At 47.5% G+C, this 16,793-nt stretch overlaps 1 protein-coding gene across 1 annotated transcript; it reads right to left on the bottom strand.

Moving 5' to 3' along the window:
• Positions 1-8,484: 8,484 nt before the first annotated feature.
• On the bottom strand, positions 8,485-11,586 carry LOC308095598 (SWI/SNF-related matrix-associated actin-dependent regulator of chromatin subfamily E member 1-like; the record flags this gene model as incomplete). The annotated part of the gene is made up of 2 exons (XM_080442649.1): positions 8,485-8,532; positions 10,165-11,586. 2 exons carry the CDS (start codon positions 11,584-11,586, stop codon positions 8,485-8,487), a joined length of 1,470 nt encoding a protein of 489 aa, XP_080298775.1.
• Positions 11,587-16,793: the final 5,207 nt, after the last annotated feature.

Raw genomic sequence — 16,793 nt, 5'->3', positions numbered from 1 at the left:
CTCACAACGCGTCGCGATGCGACACTTTGAGAGCTTGTAGATCGGCTATTTTCAAATAGCTTATGTATAAAATAGGGCTAAAGTGGTTAATGTGTGTTTTATAATATCATAATTTATATATGAAAAGTAACTAGTAACTAAAGTTTTCAAATAATTGTAGTGGAGTAAAAGTACAATATTTGCCTCTGAGATGTAGTGGAGTAAAAGTTAAAGTACTGAAATGGGAAATACTCCAGTGAAGTAAAAAAAAATCCTCAAAAGTCTACTTTAGTACAGTACTTGAGTAAATGTACTTAGTTACTTTACACCACTGCCGTCTGATGACATCAACTCCTCCTGCGGCCAAGGCTGCATTCACCAAAAAGTGATTGAAGGGGAAGCATCGTTAGATGTAATTGTTAACCAGCTCTGCTCAAACACCTGACAGTGTATGAGGCCTGCAGGGAGGAGGGAGGGAAGACCCCCTGGTGTGCTCGGCCGAGCGCGCCACCCCCCTGCAGCGCTCGCTGGTCCCGGGAGGAGCTATTTCTGCACAAGACGGTGATAGCCCCTGTCAACATGGTAGATCAGTAGAGGGATTTCAGAACCGTCTGTGAAGACATTGAATTTTCTCAGCTTGTCAGAAGTGGCTGCCTGGCCTTCCTTGCCCACAGTGTCCGTGTGCATTGTCCTGAGTATAATGTGCACTCCAAGGTACTTGAAATTGCTCACCCCCCCTCTCTCTCTACTGATGTAGCTTACAGAAGAAGTCCACGGTCATCTCCGTCGTTTTCACCGTCAGTCAAAAAAAAGAGGCTGTTTTCCTGGCACCAAAGCAACGGATCATGCCACGTCCTATCCAGGTATCGCTGTCATTGCTGGCTCACCATCGCTGTGTCGTTGGCAAAAATTGACGTCGGTGTCTCTGCGTTTAACCCGCTTTGACGCTAAAGCCAGGGATCGAACCAGGACCCCTTCCTGTTCCCAAATGGTCGCTCTACCTCTTTGAGCCCACTGCCGGCCCTTTTAAGCGTCTTTGAATAGAAACGTCGTGATGTGGCAGAGCACACATGGCCGGCGTACACTTTGATCCATGAGTCTGGGCATTGTCTGGTTTCGAGCGGAGCGGATATACACGCCATGGACAGCGTGGCTGAAGCTCTTTCCAGGACATTTGGACAGTGCTCTCTGCAGTGAAACGACAGCACACATATTTCCACCCACCGGTGCCTGTTCTCTCTGAGTGACAGGAAATATGGTAATGAGCGGAATGAATGGTGAGTCTCTAGATGCACATTTCACTTGCTCTCTCTCTGTGTGCATGTGTGCACAGGCATGCACATGGCCGTGCATGACCACGCGCGCACGTGTGTGTGTGTGTGTGTGTGTGTGTCTATCCAGCTGCTCTTTTGGCCATGGTGGCCATTACTGAGCGAGCGCCACCAGGCAGCAGAGCAAGACACACACCAGCTGCACACACACACGCACGCACGCACGCACGCACGCACGCACGCACACACACACACACCTCCGCTGAGAGAGAAGATCTGTGCCAGTGAGAGAGACAGAGAAGAGCAAAAAACTAGCGGTGCCAAAACCGACGACAGTAAGGAGACAAGCTATCCATCCTCATGGTAAGACATAGCAGATTTACCAACCAAATGTACACAGTGCAGAGAACACACACACACACACACACACACACACACACACACACACACACACACACACACACACACACACACACACACACATACACAAACACATACACATACACATACACACACTTACACATACACATACACAATGCATAATCACATGCAACACAGATATATCATGTTGACCTCAATGTCGTGTGTGTGTGTGTGTGTGTGTGTGTGTGTGTGTGTGTGTGTGTGTGTGTGTGTGTGTGTGTGTGTGTGTGTGTGTGTGTGTGTGTGTGTGTGTGTGTGTGTGTGTGTGTGTGTGTGTGTGTGTGTGTGTGTGTGTGTGTGTGTGTGTGTGCGCGTGCGTGCGTGCGTGCGTGCAGTCGAAACACATACAAATGTCCTTGATCGTGTGCTCTTTTGCTTCTCATTCCTCACACAGAGAATCTCATTCGAAATTGGATTATTTTACAAAATGTGTTCATTTGAGCAATTGTGGTACTCAGATTATGGCAGCAGTACTGTACATGGCTATTTGTACGGCAGGCTAGCACACTCAGCTGTCTTCTTGCATCACTGGCCACTTGTTACACAATAGAATATTCTAATATTCTTTGCATCCATCTCAAAGACCTGTCATGAACAAATCGAAAGCAATTGAATGCCATGGTTTGGTGATCAAATGCATAACTAATGAATAGCTATAAAGTATTTGTGCAGATTTTCTTTTTGTATTGGAAGAAATTCCATGTTGCCTTTCCTCACCAGTGAAACAGCAATTAAAACATATAATGCCTTAAACTGGTAGAACTATTTTAAGTTCCCACAGTATGGTCCCAGTAGGGTCATTTGGATCTTTCTAATAGCCTAGGTCTTGCCACACCTGATGTAGCCTAAGTTAGAAAACAAATATGTAGTGTAAAGGGTGCCGTGTCATTGTTCCGACGGTGCGTTGGTCCGACTTGCCCCATTACTAACCCTATCCCTAACCGCACGTGGAAGCCACGTAGTCGGAGTAATGGGATGTCGGACTTATGGGCAGTCCCTGTGTAAAGACTAGCCTACTAGCTACACTGCTTATTTATGCTAACTGACATTTTGCTGTGTCCCAGACAAATGCCAGTGCTGGACATCTGACCAGAAGGGAATAACTTGAGCAATCCACTATCCAATTAGTCCCATAATAAACCACTACAGGATTCTTGGGTACACACATTTAGGTATCAAAGTCAAACGTTACAAATGATATTCTATTCTCTATCTGTCCATGACATATTGTGTAGGTCAGATTCCCGGCTTGTCCTCTTTCTTGTGTCTATTTCGCTGTCTCTTATAGATTTTTTTTAATGCCGTCCTCTGAATGCTGGCATTCTAATACCAACTGTGGACTTTCAAGGTTAGGTCCACATTGTTCCAGACATAGTGCTATAGCTTGTTTGTCTGAGCTATTAAGTTCAGCCAAGTTCTTCTTTTGACCGAGATCATTTCAGTGGCCACGCTTTTGGATCTCAACGCTGGCCAAATTCAAAGCACAACCTTCAGCTGTTAGCATATTCCACTGGCATCCTGAGCGTGTGTGCAGTAACCTTGGAGACAAGCATACTTTTTTAGTTTCATATTTATCGTGGCATATTTAATCAGACGTTATCGAGAGCCGTCATGAAAAAAATTAAGCAATATGTTTAGTAAGTAACTGTGACATGCTGCGTGTGGGTGTGGGCATACAGTATGTGCGTTGTTCATGCCATGCATACATTAGCATTCATTACGGCGAGGGAAAATATCTATTCAGTGTACCATTTGTTAGTTTAGAAAATGTTTTATGTTATTGTATAATGGCCAAAGGAGCAGTTAGGTGCAACTATGTCACACTGGTCATTATCCAGCTGTGTGTGCGTGTGCGTGTGTGTGCGTGCGTGCGTGTGCGTGTGTGTGTGCGTGTGCGTGTGCGTGTGCGTGTGCGTGTGCGTGTGTGTGTGTGTGTGTGTGTGTGTGTGTGTGCCCGTGCGTGCGCGCGCGCGTGTGTGTGTGTGTGTGTGTGCACGCGTGCGTGCGTGCTGTTTGTGCAAGCGCTGTTATGCAGCTGCCAGCACATAGAGCTTGGCTGCCAACACTGTAGGCATTCTCTCTTGCTCAACCCTCCCCTCAACCCATCTCTCTGTCTATCACTCACTCGCACACTCTCATGCGCTTGCTTACAATCCAGTGGGCTACATTTCACAGGCATCATTGCCAGTGATGAATAAAAACATTGTGCCGCCATGGATATGGAAAAAAAAAGAGAGATTATTCACACACCGTGGCCCTAAGATGTATTCTCTCCTCCTCTCCCTCATTCTCTCCATTCATCCATGCCCTCCCATACACCCCTCTTCCATCTCTCCTCTCTCCCTCGTATGTTATTCCACATTACCCCAACTCCCTCTCCATCTCTCTGTCTCTCTGTCTCTCTCTCTCTCTCTCTCTCTCTGGCCATCTGACGTGGAACGATCGAGCGTTCTGTCATCCATGCAGTGGTGTAAAGTAACAAAGTACATTTACTCAAGTACTGTACAATTTTGAGGTACTTTTACTTTAGCGGAGTATTTCCAATTGTCTCTACTTTTACTTCTACTCCACTACATCTCAGAGGCAAATATTGTACTTTTACTCCATTACAATTATTTGAAAACTTTAGTTACTATTTACTTTGCAGATATAAATTATTACATTATAAAACATACATTAACCATTTCAGCCCTATTTTATACCTAGGCTATTTGAAAATAGCCGATCTACAAGCTCACAACGCGTCGCATCGCGACGCGTTGTGAGCTTGTAGATCGGCTATTTTCAAACATTTTAGTACTTTTACTTTTGTTACTTTAAGTACATTTTGATACCAATACTTTTGTACTTTTACTCAAGTAAATTTTTAATTCCGGACTTTTACTTGTAACAGAGTACTTTTACATTGCAGTATTGATACTTTCACTTAAGTAAAACAGTTGAGTACTTTTTCCACCACTGCACGCTCCACGCTGTGCATCACTTGTCAGCTGAGGGACGACGAGGCCTGACGTGAAGCTCGATCGTGTGGCAACATTTAGGCGGATAATTCTCCCCGCGGTTCCTTTCTTTTCCCTCCTTTCCTTGCTTCTATTCCTTCTGTTTTTTCTTTTCCCCATGAAGCCACACATGCCTCTGCTCTCTGTGTCTCTCGTGCACCTGCTCCAGTTCCTCCCTTCTTCTTATTCATTATTTTCCGGGACTTGCTCACCTATTTACCTCTCTTTGACTGGTGGAGGTTAGCGGCTAGTGCTACTGCCAGTGTCAGTCAGGACCGGCCTATTTAGGGCAGCTAATTCATCATGGTCTGAGAGCTTACATATGGAACGTATAATTACACCACACAGACACACACACACACACACACACACACACACACACACACACACACACACACACACACACACACACACACACACACACGCGCAATGTAAACAAAACCCACTCAGGCCCCCTGATTTATGGTCATGTCACAGGAGAAGACCCACGGAAACTCTGAGGAGATAGGCAGGAGAGGATGAAAGAGAGAGAGAGAGAGAGAGAGAGAGAGAGAGAGAGGGGAGGGAGGGAGAGCGGAGACAGGGAGGGATTGAGGTGATATACCTGGAAATAAACAGTTGGATGTTTTTTTTGTAGTAATTTAGTTAGAGAAGCCGCGGGCAAATAAATAAAATATAGAGATGTGGGTGAAAAATTTAACATACAGAAGACATATCTCCCCGTCAGAAGCAATGGCCTATACCACCAAGGTTTGGCATTGTTCACTTCACAGCTCCCGCATCAGTCGTTTCTGGATCGGCTTTCAGAGACTCTCATCGTATCTATCTTTGTTGTTCTGTAATTCTTTGTCCCCATATAGTTTTTTTTCCAGACCCCCCCATGCGCTAGACTCGCGTACTTCTGAGTCGGCCCCCCTGCGATGCTTTTGAAGTTTAAAATGCCTCAACCAGCCCGTTTCTGCTGCGGTGGCAGTGGAAGGCCGACGAGACGGCGGCTACGGCAGGGACGAGGGGAGACAGAGGGAGACGGGGAGAGAGACGAGGGTAGCCTAACAATGAAAGATGTATGACAGGCATTGAGAGCAGACGGCGCCTTTATCTGCCTATTATCAACCAAATCGCCCCCCACTGAGATTCTGCTTGACTCGCAGCTCTGAGCAGCTCCACTCACTCTCTCTCTCTCTCTCTCTTCTGTTAGCCTACTCTCCCTCTGTTCTCTGTCTCCATCTCTCTCTCTCTCCCTCTCTCTCTCAACCTCTCTCACTCACTCACACATTCTCCGCACTTGATGCTCCACGTTCCTCTCTCTCTCTGGGGAGATCAAAAACCCCTCCCCCCTTCACCGTACCCTCTTTTCCTTCAACATCAGCGCTGTCACTGCACTCTCTTTATCTTTTACCATTCATTTACCCTCTCACTTACCCCCCCCCCCCTCTCTCTCTCTCTCTCTCTCTCTCTCTCTCTCTCTCTCTCTCTCTCTCCACTCACATAACTTCGTCTTTGTCCCTTCAGACTCGATGCCATCCCTTCCTCTTGTACCATCTCTCTCCCTCTCCCTCTCCCTCGCCCTCAGCCCTCGCCCTCTCCCTCTCCCTCATCTCTCTCTCTCTCTCTCTCTCTCTTCTCTCTCTCTCTCCTCTCTCTCTCTCTCTCTCTCTCTGACTCAATGCCATCCCTTCCTCTTGTACAGTGCCATCTCTCTGCATTGCTCTCTCTCTCTCTCCCTCCCTCCCTCCCTCCTTTTCTTGTGGTCTTCACATCGGTTTGCACCACGTAAGTCTCTTCTATCTCTCCCCCCCCTTCCTTCCTTCTCCACGCTCCTGCCTGTTTGCATGTCTCTGCTTCCACGTAACCCACCACACGTGTTAATCGATGAGAGCCCCATACCCGTCACATCACACATCTCCTCCCCGTCACCACCCCCCCAGCCCCCAACCTATACCTGCTCCATTTGTTTTACCCCCCCAACCCCCCTCCCCCCTGGGAGTGCAAGGCATCTAGGGTGAGCAGGTTAATGTTCTGGCAGTTTGAGATACGCTCGTGACATTTCAATCCGGCATCTGTTTTTATCGCGGCTGATTTAAGGGGGGCTTGTGTGTGTGTGTGTGTGTGTGTGTGTGTGTGTGTGTGTGTGTGTGTGTGTGTGTGTGTGTGTGTGTGTGTGTGTGTGTGTGTGTGTGTGTGTGTGTGTGTGTGCGTGCGTGCGTGCGTGCGTGCGTGCGTGCGTGCGTGCGTGCGTGGCCTCAGTAGCCTCAGCCTGAATGTGTGCGTGCGTCCGAGAGAGAGAGACACACACACACACACACACACACACACACACACACACAGAGAGACAGAGCAAGGGGGGGGGGCTTAGTTCAGTGAGAGTTTCAATGGGCTGCAGTTGCAGATAAGAGACTAAATTAATGTGTATCGTCATGTCGCCCCCATGTGGTAGCACAGGGGAAAACCACAGCGGTAGCCACTGCTAAAGCATCATAAATCCAACATGTGCTGCAGAGATACAGACTTAATCAAATGCCACCGTTCAGCAAACATACTGATTATGAATCCGTAAATCTGGGGGCAGGTCGATAGTAACCGTCGCTGGCATTAAAACAAATATATGAACGTTGGATGAAGCGCGGTGATGGCTGTGTCCAGAGAATGGAGAATGTGGAGAATGTCAGACCAGGGGTTGGGAGGAGACAAATAGCAGCTGGCAGAATCCAGGGCGAATTAAGGACAAGATGCACATGGAGGTGGAACCCAGATGAACAGGACAGAGGCAGGGGTGTGCGTGAGAGAGAGAGAGAGAGAGAGAGAGAGAGAGAGAGAGAGAGAGAGAGAGGAGAGAGAGAGAGAGAGAGAGAGAGAGAGAGAGAGAGAGAGAGAGAGAGAGAGAGAGAGAGAGAGAGAGAGAGAGAGAGAGAGAGAGAGAGAGAGAGAGAGAGAGAGAGAGAGAGAGAGAGAGAGAGAGAGAGAGAGAGACGCACGCACACACACTATAGAGGCCAGTAGGAACCATATTTTCGACAGTGAAAGAGTCAGGGAACATTTGAAAACCCTGATAACGAAATTGAAACGGCTCTCCAGAGGATTTGATCAAGTGAAATGAAATAGACTGAGAGAAAAGAATGAAAACAGAGAGAGAAGGGGGTGGAGGCGGGGTGACAACACCAGAGAGCGGCAGAATATCACCAGGAAGTCAGAATTCCTATTGGCCAAAGTGGGAGAAAGGGAGTACAATTGCTCCAAAGAGAGAGTGTGAGTGAGCAGATATGAGAGAATAAGTAAGTGAATTAGGAGAAATCGGGCTCTACACTGGCTCTACACTGTAAGATCCTGGGAGTGTAAAACTCTGAGTGTAACAAATGAAACAATATCGACCTGTAAAGCCTGATTCAGACTTAATTGCGTGCCGGTGTCTCACACCGAAAATAGCGGATCTACAGAGCTTGTAGATCTGCTATCTTCGGTGCGAGGCACAACACGCAACCAAGTATAAATCAGGCTTACGGTTTCCACTTGGGTTCCATTTGTACTATCATCAGAGTTAAATTAACTCAGGATTTTGCTGCGTAGAATGGTAGATGGAGGAGCGGGGTTTGGGAGGGGTGGGGGCGGACGTGCAGGGGATCAGCTATACACGTAGTGGGAGTAAGACGGTGGGATTGCTAGCGCCGCCGGGTCGGCACTTTCCTCGAATTTTATTTGATATGAATTCAATAAACGCCAGCCGATCTCCCGTGCCCCGGGTGTAATTACCGGCAGAACAGCGGGGGCATTGTGCGCCGCGCCACCGCCTAAACGCTCCCCTGCTCGCTTCCAGGTCAGCGCTGATCGTGTCTGAGAATGTCAATTATCGTCTTAAACGCCGACTGAGGAACAAGAGGGACAGGGAGGGAGGAGAGAGAGACGGGGAAAGGAGAGAGAGAGAGAGAGAAACTGAGACCGGGCATAGGGGGGGATGGGTTTGAGTGAGGGAGATTAAAATTGTGAAGGAAAATTATGAGTGCAGATGGAGCAGCTTGGAAAAAAGAGAGGGAAAGAGAAAGTCAGTCAGAAGGGAGTGCAGATGAAGAGTGTTATAAGAGGAGTTGGGGGCTGTTGATAGAATGTTAATGTGAGCCCGGCCTCGGTTTCATTGTTAATGGCTCAGTGATAGAACACAAGACTTTTGACTGATTTAGACTTTGTCGTCCAACAAAAGCACCGGAAATTGCCGATCTACAGTACAAGCTCAAGCTGAACGCTGTTCATTACTTTTTTTGCAACTGCGGGGAAACTGCCCTGCACGTGCACATGTGTGCGTGTCTCGTCTTCCCACTTTTCAGACAAGAACAAGAACACTAGCAAGAACAAGGCGGAAGTAGGCCCAACGCATCTATATCGAGCAAACCAATTATTTGGAACACTATAGTTCCAAACATGATTCCTCATAATGTGTTGACGAATCATGCGGGATACATGAACCACGTGATCACTTGTCGTAACTCTCCCAATGGGCATCGGCCATGTCTACAGTATATTCTATAATCCTATATTAACCATGACTCAGTCATTACCATATAAGGAGTTCCCAATGCAGCTACGCCCAAATATGGAGTGTGTTGTCTAACCTCAATGTGTCGTCATGGTATCAGGCGCAAACAAATCAGTCAGCTCCATTCATGGCCACAAAAGGTGGCATATACTGATGACATCAGCTATTTCCATATATGGGCATAAAAGGGGACAAGGACTGACAGATAGAGATCCGGTTGTCCAGAGCCACAGATCGGCCCGCTATGCCCAGATATGGTCATGTGCATATATGGGACTGACTGACTTCAAACTCTGCGCGCGCAGTGCAGCGCCAAGGCCTCGAGGGAGTGCGGTGCCCACCGTCGAGTAGTTTGGATATCCGACCAATATATACGGGCATTCCAATATATGGGCATATACTGATGACATCAGGGATCTCCATATATGGGTATAAAAGGGACACAGGTAGACAGACTGAAACAGACATCTATATGGGCACAAACGGGACACAGACAGAGGGGTACATGGAGTATTCTGACAAAGCCTCCGACGCTATGACTGACATATTGGTCGGATCGGCAGTGCGACGTAGGTCAGAGTCCTGCACGGGTCCAATTCTGACAACCCGCACCTTCAATAATCAATCAGATCCATAGACCGACCCGTCACCCGTGATTATCTAACAAGGGAACCAGGGGACCTGGTACTGCCAGACCCCTAGTGGTTGAAATCTGAATGGTTTCTAAACTACGTCACGCTAAGCTTGGCCAATCAAAAAGAGGGACATGTAAGAAAACGTTATCGTCCATATATGGACGAAAAGGAGGGCAAAAGGGGACCGACAGAGCCTCATGTAGGCCTGACCCCCTGGTTCTGGCAAAAATACAAACCAGTTGGGAGTTATGGGGAGGGGCCTCTATAATAGCTACTGTACCACTTTATACAGCTTTACGTTTACCTATGCTTAAAAATTGCCCAATACTAACATATTTCATGCCATTGGCTGGGCTGGCTGGCTGGGTGGTGGTGGGGTGCCGGAGTTGGTGGGGCTGGTTCTTCTGGTGCATAAGAACCAGGGGGGGTGGCAAGGCTGCATGTTGGTTAGGATTAACCACAGCTGAGTTGGGCTTCCTCACCACTGGAGGGTCTGAGAGGGGGACTGGAGGAGGTACGGAGGTGTTGCTGTTGTCAGAGTTACTGCTGCTGCTGTAGTAGCTCTGGGCGCTGATAGTTGTGGTCTCCCTGGCATGGTTGGGGAGTGGGGCTGGTTTGTCAGATAGGGAGGAGGAAAGGGGTTCAGAGGGGGTGACAATGGGGGGTTGTTGTGGTGGAGGATGAGGAGCCTGGTGGTTGGTGAAGGGCTCTGCAGGGATTACCTCATCTGTGTCCATAGGTGTGGTCCTGCCCTCCTTTTTGCTCCCTGAGGTTGGTTCAGCTGCAGCACTAGCATTAGCTATGCTCTGTTCCAGGCTGCTGCCGTTGTAAGCACAAGTCTTGTTTGCAGCCTCCTGCTGTTGTTGCTGTTCCTGGGCCTGCTGGGCATCTTTCTCAGCCTGTTCGGCCACCTCGTGCTCCCTCTCCTCCGGCCTGCGTCTGCCTGCCTCCTCTGCAGCAGCCATCTCTGCAGCCAGCTTCTCCATGTCCACCTCCACCTTGCAAAGCCGTTTGAGTTCAGTGTTGAAGGAGTCTGTGGTCTCCAGGAAACGTCTCTTCTTGTCCTGGTGGCGATCTTCAATTTGTAGCAACTCCGACTCCAGCTTCCTCTGTTGAACCGTGAGTGACTGGACCCGTCCCTTGAGGGCCTGCATGCGAGTAGTGGTGACCACAGAGCGCACGTCTGGAACCACGATCTCACTCAGGATAACGCTCATGAGTTGGTGGTTGCTCTGGAAACGAGCCGCAGCCGCGCGCTTCCCTGAGGAACCATCGTCATAGTCATCAGGGTCTTTGGCCGGCTCTATGCTCATGTAGGGATCTCCCATGTCCATACGGCTCTGTCTGCTCTCCTCCATGGAGAGGAGACTTTTGGCGTTGACATATGCCTGGTAAAGGTTCAGAGAGTTATTGTACCCAATCTTCTCAGCCTCATATTCGTTCAGGTAGTCCTGCTTCTCATCCTCCGTCAGGTCCCCCCACATCTCTCCAATGATCTTCCCAATCTCACCCAACGTCAGGTCTGGGTTGGATACCTTCACTTGGTTCCATACCTTCCGGCTGTACCGCAGGTAAGGCCTCAGGGGCTTGTTTGGAGGTTCGGGGGGCTTTGTGTGCATGGTGATACCCAGCCGCCGTTTGTTGTAGGCCAGATGGCTGTAATAGTTGTAGCCCACAAACCCTGGGTTGGAAGGCATTTGCGTTGTGGGAGCAGGGGGAGGACAAAGGGGCGAATAGGATAGCTGTTTTGACATCTTGAAAGAGAGACTATGTATTGTTAAGATATTTCCATCACAGGGAAATCCACCTTTGTTCCCTTGACGTCCTTGTTTGCACTGTTTGTGGGAGAGTTCCTACCGTCAGAGCAGAAACAAGTGATGATATTCAGTTATTGGAATATGAGAAGGAATAGCATTGGTTTCCCTTGTAAGGGAATAAGAATGTGTCATCACGCTATGGAAATTACGTCATTTCGGGTCTCCATGTTTGGAAGTCACGTCACGTTGAGGCGAGCAGAGCATCACTAGCAGTGTTGCCAGATTCTGTGAGAGAAACAAGCAACCAGGTCTAAGAAAACCAGCCCAAAAGAAGCGGGCCACATGAGCACTTTAACATATACATCAGCTATTTGAAGATGTACAAGCTCACAACGCGTCGCAATGTGACGCGTTGTGAGCTTGTAGATCGTCTATTTTCAAATAAAATCTTGCAGGGAAATTATAATAAGCAGATCTGGCAACCCTGATCACTAGACTGTTAATTATGTGGATCTCTGACTTCATGTGGCCAGCCTGTGACATCTATGCCATAGATTCTATGGAATAAGGCATTGGTCTATATGTTACAGGGTGAATGGAGAACCAGGGTGATTGAAGAAGGCTCGCTCGTTTTTACCCACCCAGCAATTCTGTAGAAGAAACACTAGAGGGAGCCACAAGCCAGGCTTGTGCACAAGCACATATGGCCGTGACCACCCACACACACACAGTCACACACACACACACACACACACACATGCGCGCGCACGCACACGCGCTCATGCTTTCAATGGACTGTTAAGATACTTTTATTGTGTTCTGCTGGCTTTTGTTTTAGTTTCTCCCTGACACACACACACACACACACACACACACACACACACACACACACACACACACACACACACACACACACACACACACACAGTGATCCATGAAAAGAACTATTCTGTCCCTATCGGTTTACAAATCAAACGGCGCTGAGTCGACTAGTGGAGCGTCGGCCGGTCACCGCGGGCACTCGCGCCTGGAGGCGCGAGGGCGCGCTTCCTCGGCCTCAAGCTCCACTAAGTCGGCGCGCCGTGCGTGTGAACGCGTGTTCAGCGTTCCCCTCATAGATATTATGGTTCCCCTAGCTTAGCTTCCTGGTTGCTATGTGGGGGGGAACAACAAAAGACAGGTCTCCGTCGGCGCATCAAAGCCCCGCCTCTCCGCGCTCTCCTTCTCCTCCTCGGAGGAGGAGGAGAAGGAGAGAAGGAGAGGACGGGACGGTTTAAAACGCGAGGAGGAGGAGGAGGAGGAGGCTCCTCTTCCTCGCGAGCCTCGCGTAATAACCCCCCGCCTCGCAGCGCCGTCCTCCTCCTCCTCCTCGCGAGCCTCGCTAATAAACCCTGTCTCGAAAAGCCCCGCCTCGCCCCGAAGGAGCCCCGTGCCTAAAAACGAGCGCTCTGTCTTCATTCACCCTGTGACATATATACTGGACTCTACAGTATGACATGCGTATGACTCCATATTTGGGCAATGTTTCAGCCTGATCATCTCCCTATTGACTTCAATTATAACATGGAAGTTTAATATTTCAAAAAGTGCAACACATGCAGTATGTGACTTTGTTTTTGTGGATGAAGTACTTCTGTGGATGATGTATTTCTGTGGCCCACTGGCAGTTTGCATTGAAAGTTTGCAGCTGATCGGTCCAGCGGTTTGCGAGATTAGCTCCACACACACACGCTCTCTCTCTCTCTCTCTCTCTCTCTCTCTCTCTCTCTCTCTCTCTCTCTCTCTCTCTCAGACATCGATCTCCAGCTATGATAGTGTGAGGATCTTCTCCAGTGGCACACAGGACCTGAGATCCCTAATAGGCAGGCTGTGCAGTGAGACACGTTGTGGTGCTGGTTGAGGTGAATAACAATTCTTTAAATCAGATAATGTCATCTGACTTTCAGACACACACACACGTACACACGCACGCACACGTTTGTATTACTATACTTTATGAATGACATTTAATTACAATTTTGCCATCTTTAACCCTAACTTTAAAGCCTAAAATAGCTTGTAGATCAGTTTTTCCCAATGCTGTTATGCCAACCCTAACCCTTAAACCTAACCTCTGTTTAATCCTAAACCTAACCCCAACCTGAATCTTTTACTAATGGTAAGACTAACTCCCCACGTCTTTTTTTCTTCTTTCATAAAACAACCATTTGTCTTGAGGACCAGGAAAGTTGTCATCACAACAATGTCTATTTCTCAAATTCAACTATACTTGTAGGGTACATTTAATCAAGTGTAGTACCCACACAAACAAACACACACACACACACACACACACACACACACACACACACACACACACACACACACACACACACACACACACACACACACACACACACACACTGTACAAAGACCCTCTCATAGATGGCTAACCTCTTTGCCGCTAAACAAAGCTGGCTGCCGATCAAAACGGAGGGAGAGCGGTAATTGACTGGGTTGAGCCCAGAACTACTCCATATCCGTCACTCTCTATCATCCATTCTTCCTCCAACCAACCAACCATTTCCCAATTTCTGCATCCATTTTCTAACCATGCGTATGCCTCCATCCAGCCATCCTGCCCACCCCTCCAGTCTCCATCCCCCCCTGGGTACCAGAGGGAGTTTGCAGTCCTTGATCTGTGCTGCAGTATACAAACAGGCTGGTAAACATCATGAAACATTTACAGGAGGTAGAGCTGCACTCACTCTAATTCACGTTGGCAACCCACACATACATACACACACACACACACTCCCTCGACACACCCTGTGTGTGTGTGTGTGTGTGTGTGTGTGTGTGTGTGTGTGTGTGTGTGTGTGTGTGTGTGTGTACAACATGTGCAGCACGCGCACACAGTTTTTGTTTTCATTTAATTTAAACCTTTTGTTTTCAATTTAAGTGTAATTTTAAATACCTTTTTTGTGTTTATTTGTTGAAAAGTCTTGGCTGTTTAGTTTTAGTGTTGGTTTTATTTTTTATTGTAATAATTGGGTTTTTTTTGTCAGGGAAGAGATTCAAAAACATTTTGAGCGAGTTGAGCTTTAGTTAACTATATAATCTTGGTTTGCAGTAAGTCCTCAGTGTTCATTTGATGTAAATATGGACCCAAATTATTTACACCCTCAGTTAGATTCATGGGGATTTTACTGCGTGGATATGTATGGGTCAGCGCATTGCTGGGTGTAAACATGCATGTGTGTGTGTGTGTGTGTGTGTGTGTGTGCACATTCGTGGGGGTGTGTTTGCACAGATATGTATACTGTACTGTATGTGTATAGGTTGGTGTGTATGCTGTACGTGTGTGAGCAGGTAAGAGCTAGCATGTATACCTGTGTGTATGGGTGGTAAGGGGAAATGTGTGTGTCTACATTACATCATGCTTATGTCAGTGCAGCAGACTTGCAGTACGCTATGTGTGTGTAATACACGCGCTGCTGTATTGTTCCAGGGGGATCTGAATGTCTCGTACAACGCCGATGTTTTTTTGCCTGTGAAAATCTCCCAGCAACCAGTAGTACAACAAGATGGCGAAGATCTGGGTAGATTATCCTTGTTGGCAAGTGCCTTGTACTGAGGAAGGAAGAACAAATGAATGGATTTAATTTGCCATGTGTCTCAGTCGGGGGTCTGAATCACTGCCTCGCAGCGAACAAAACATTCTTAATTCCCTTTTTTCTACGCCTCGAGTACAGGAGATTGTCTTGTGCACAGCAGATACAGCTATTTGTTTGCGTGTATGCTTCAGTGATTGGGTACGTTGAATAGAGCTGCCTTGAGATGGAGATACCGAAAGCTGTCGGATGAAAACATTCTTAATTGATATTTTCAAGTTTTCTTTTTGTATAAAATGTGTATATTATTTACCTACTGCCATTTATGAAAATACGAAATCCATTTGAAAAACATTTCAAATGGAATATGAAACCTATGATTTTTTTAAAGATACTATCTTTTCATCTGGGGGGGGTGAATTTTGTCCGCTTCTCTCCATTGTCTTACTGTGAAACACCCATTGAAATCGATGAATAATGAATTAAGGTGTGCAGCCCCTGACTCCCGTTAATGAAATGTAGCAAACGGAGCAGATTATTCAGCAATGTCACGCATAATTACCTGTGCAACCGAGAGCTCCTTCATGTGGTATTCTTCGGAGGCCTAACCTGCATTCTCTCTCTCTTTCTGTTACTCCCACCTTGCCCTAATCTCCAGTCCGGGATGCTCTTCTTCTTCTGTCAAATCCTGTCTCTTTCTCCATCTCACCATCTCTCTCTCTCTCTGATATGTTTGTGTTCTTTGTGTGTTTCTCAATAGCTTGTTTGGAGTTCCATGCTGGGATCATAAGCCAAGAAAAACCCTTCAAGTGCATGTGTCCCTAAAACGCATGCGCGCGCACACACACACACACACACACACACACACACACACACATACACACACACACACACACACACACACACACACACACACACACACACACACACACACACACACACACACACACACACACACACACACACACACACACACACACACACACACACACACACACACACACTCTTAGATGAAGGCAACAAACAACCATGAGTGGGTGTATGGGTGTCCACAATGATAATAGGCTTCCTGCGCTAAGACTCCCATGTGGCGAGCAAGTTATTTACTCTGTAAATAATGGAAAGGTTCGTATGTAGGGGCACACTACATCTGTGTGCTTCTGAAACAGTATCATCTTGAATCATTGGAAAGTAATGAAAACCCTTGTTGAAATGGAGCCAGAAGAGCAGAGATGGGTTTGAATTGGTAGACCACCATGGCGGCGCTGTGTGGGCTCCATTGTAAGCCACAGCGAGGGCAACTTACTTACACTGCGATCAATGCCACTGAGCCATGTTGGGAGAGAATCAATGAGCTTAGGATTTGGTGTGGAACAAAGTGTCTTTCTCTTCCCCTCTCTCTCTCTCTCTCTCTCTCTCTCTCTCTCTCTCTCTCTCTCTCCCTCAGACATCGATCTCCAGCTATGATAGTGTGAGGATCTTCTCCAGTGGAACACAAGATCTACTGAGATCCCTAATGGGCAGGCTGTGCAGCGAGACACGTTGTGGTGCTGGTTGAGGTGAATAACAATTCTTTAAAGAGGTGGTGCCATGGTTTTGCACCTTTTCTGT

Source organism: Gymnoscopelus braueri, assembly GCF_963280865.1.
Source record: "Gymnoscopelus braueri genome assembly, chromosome: 11".
Lineage (NCBI taxonomy): Eukaryota > Metazoa > Chordata > Actinopteri > Myctophiformes > Myctophidae > Gymnoscopelus > Gymnoscopelus braueri.
Note: the sequence above shows the minus strand (reverse complement) of the source record. Positions and strands in the feature narration are given on the sequence as shown.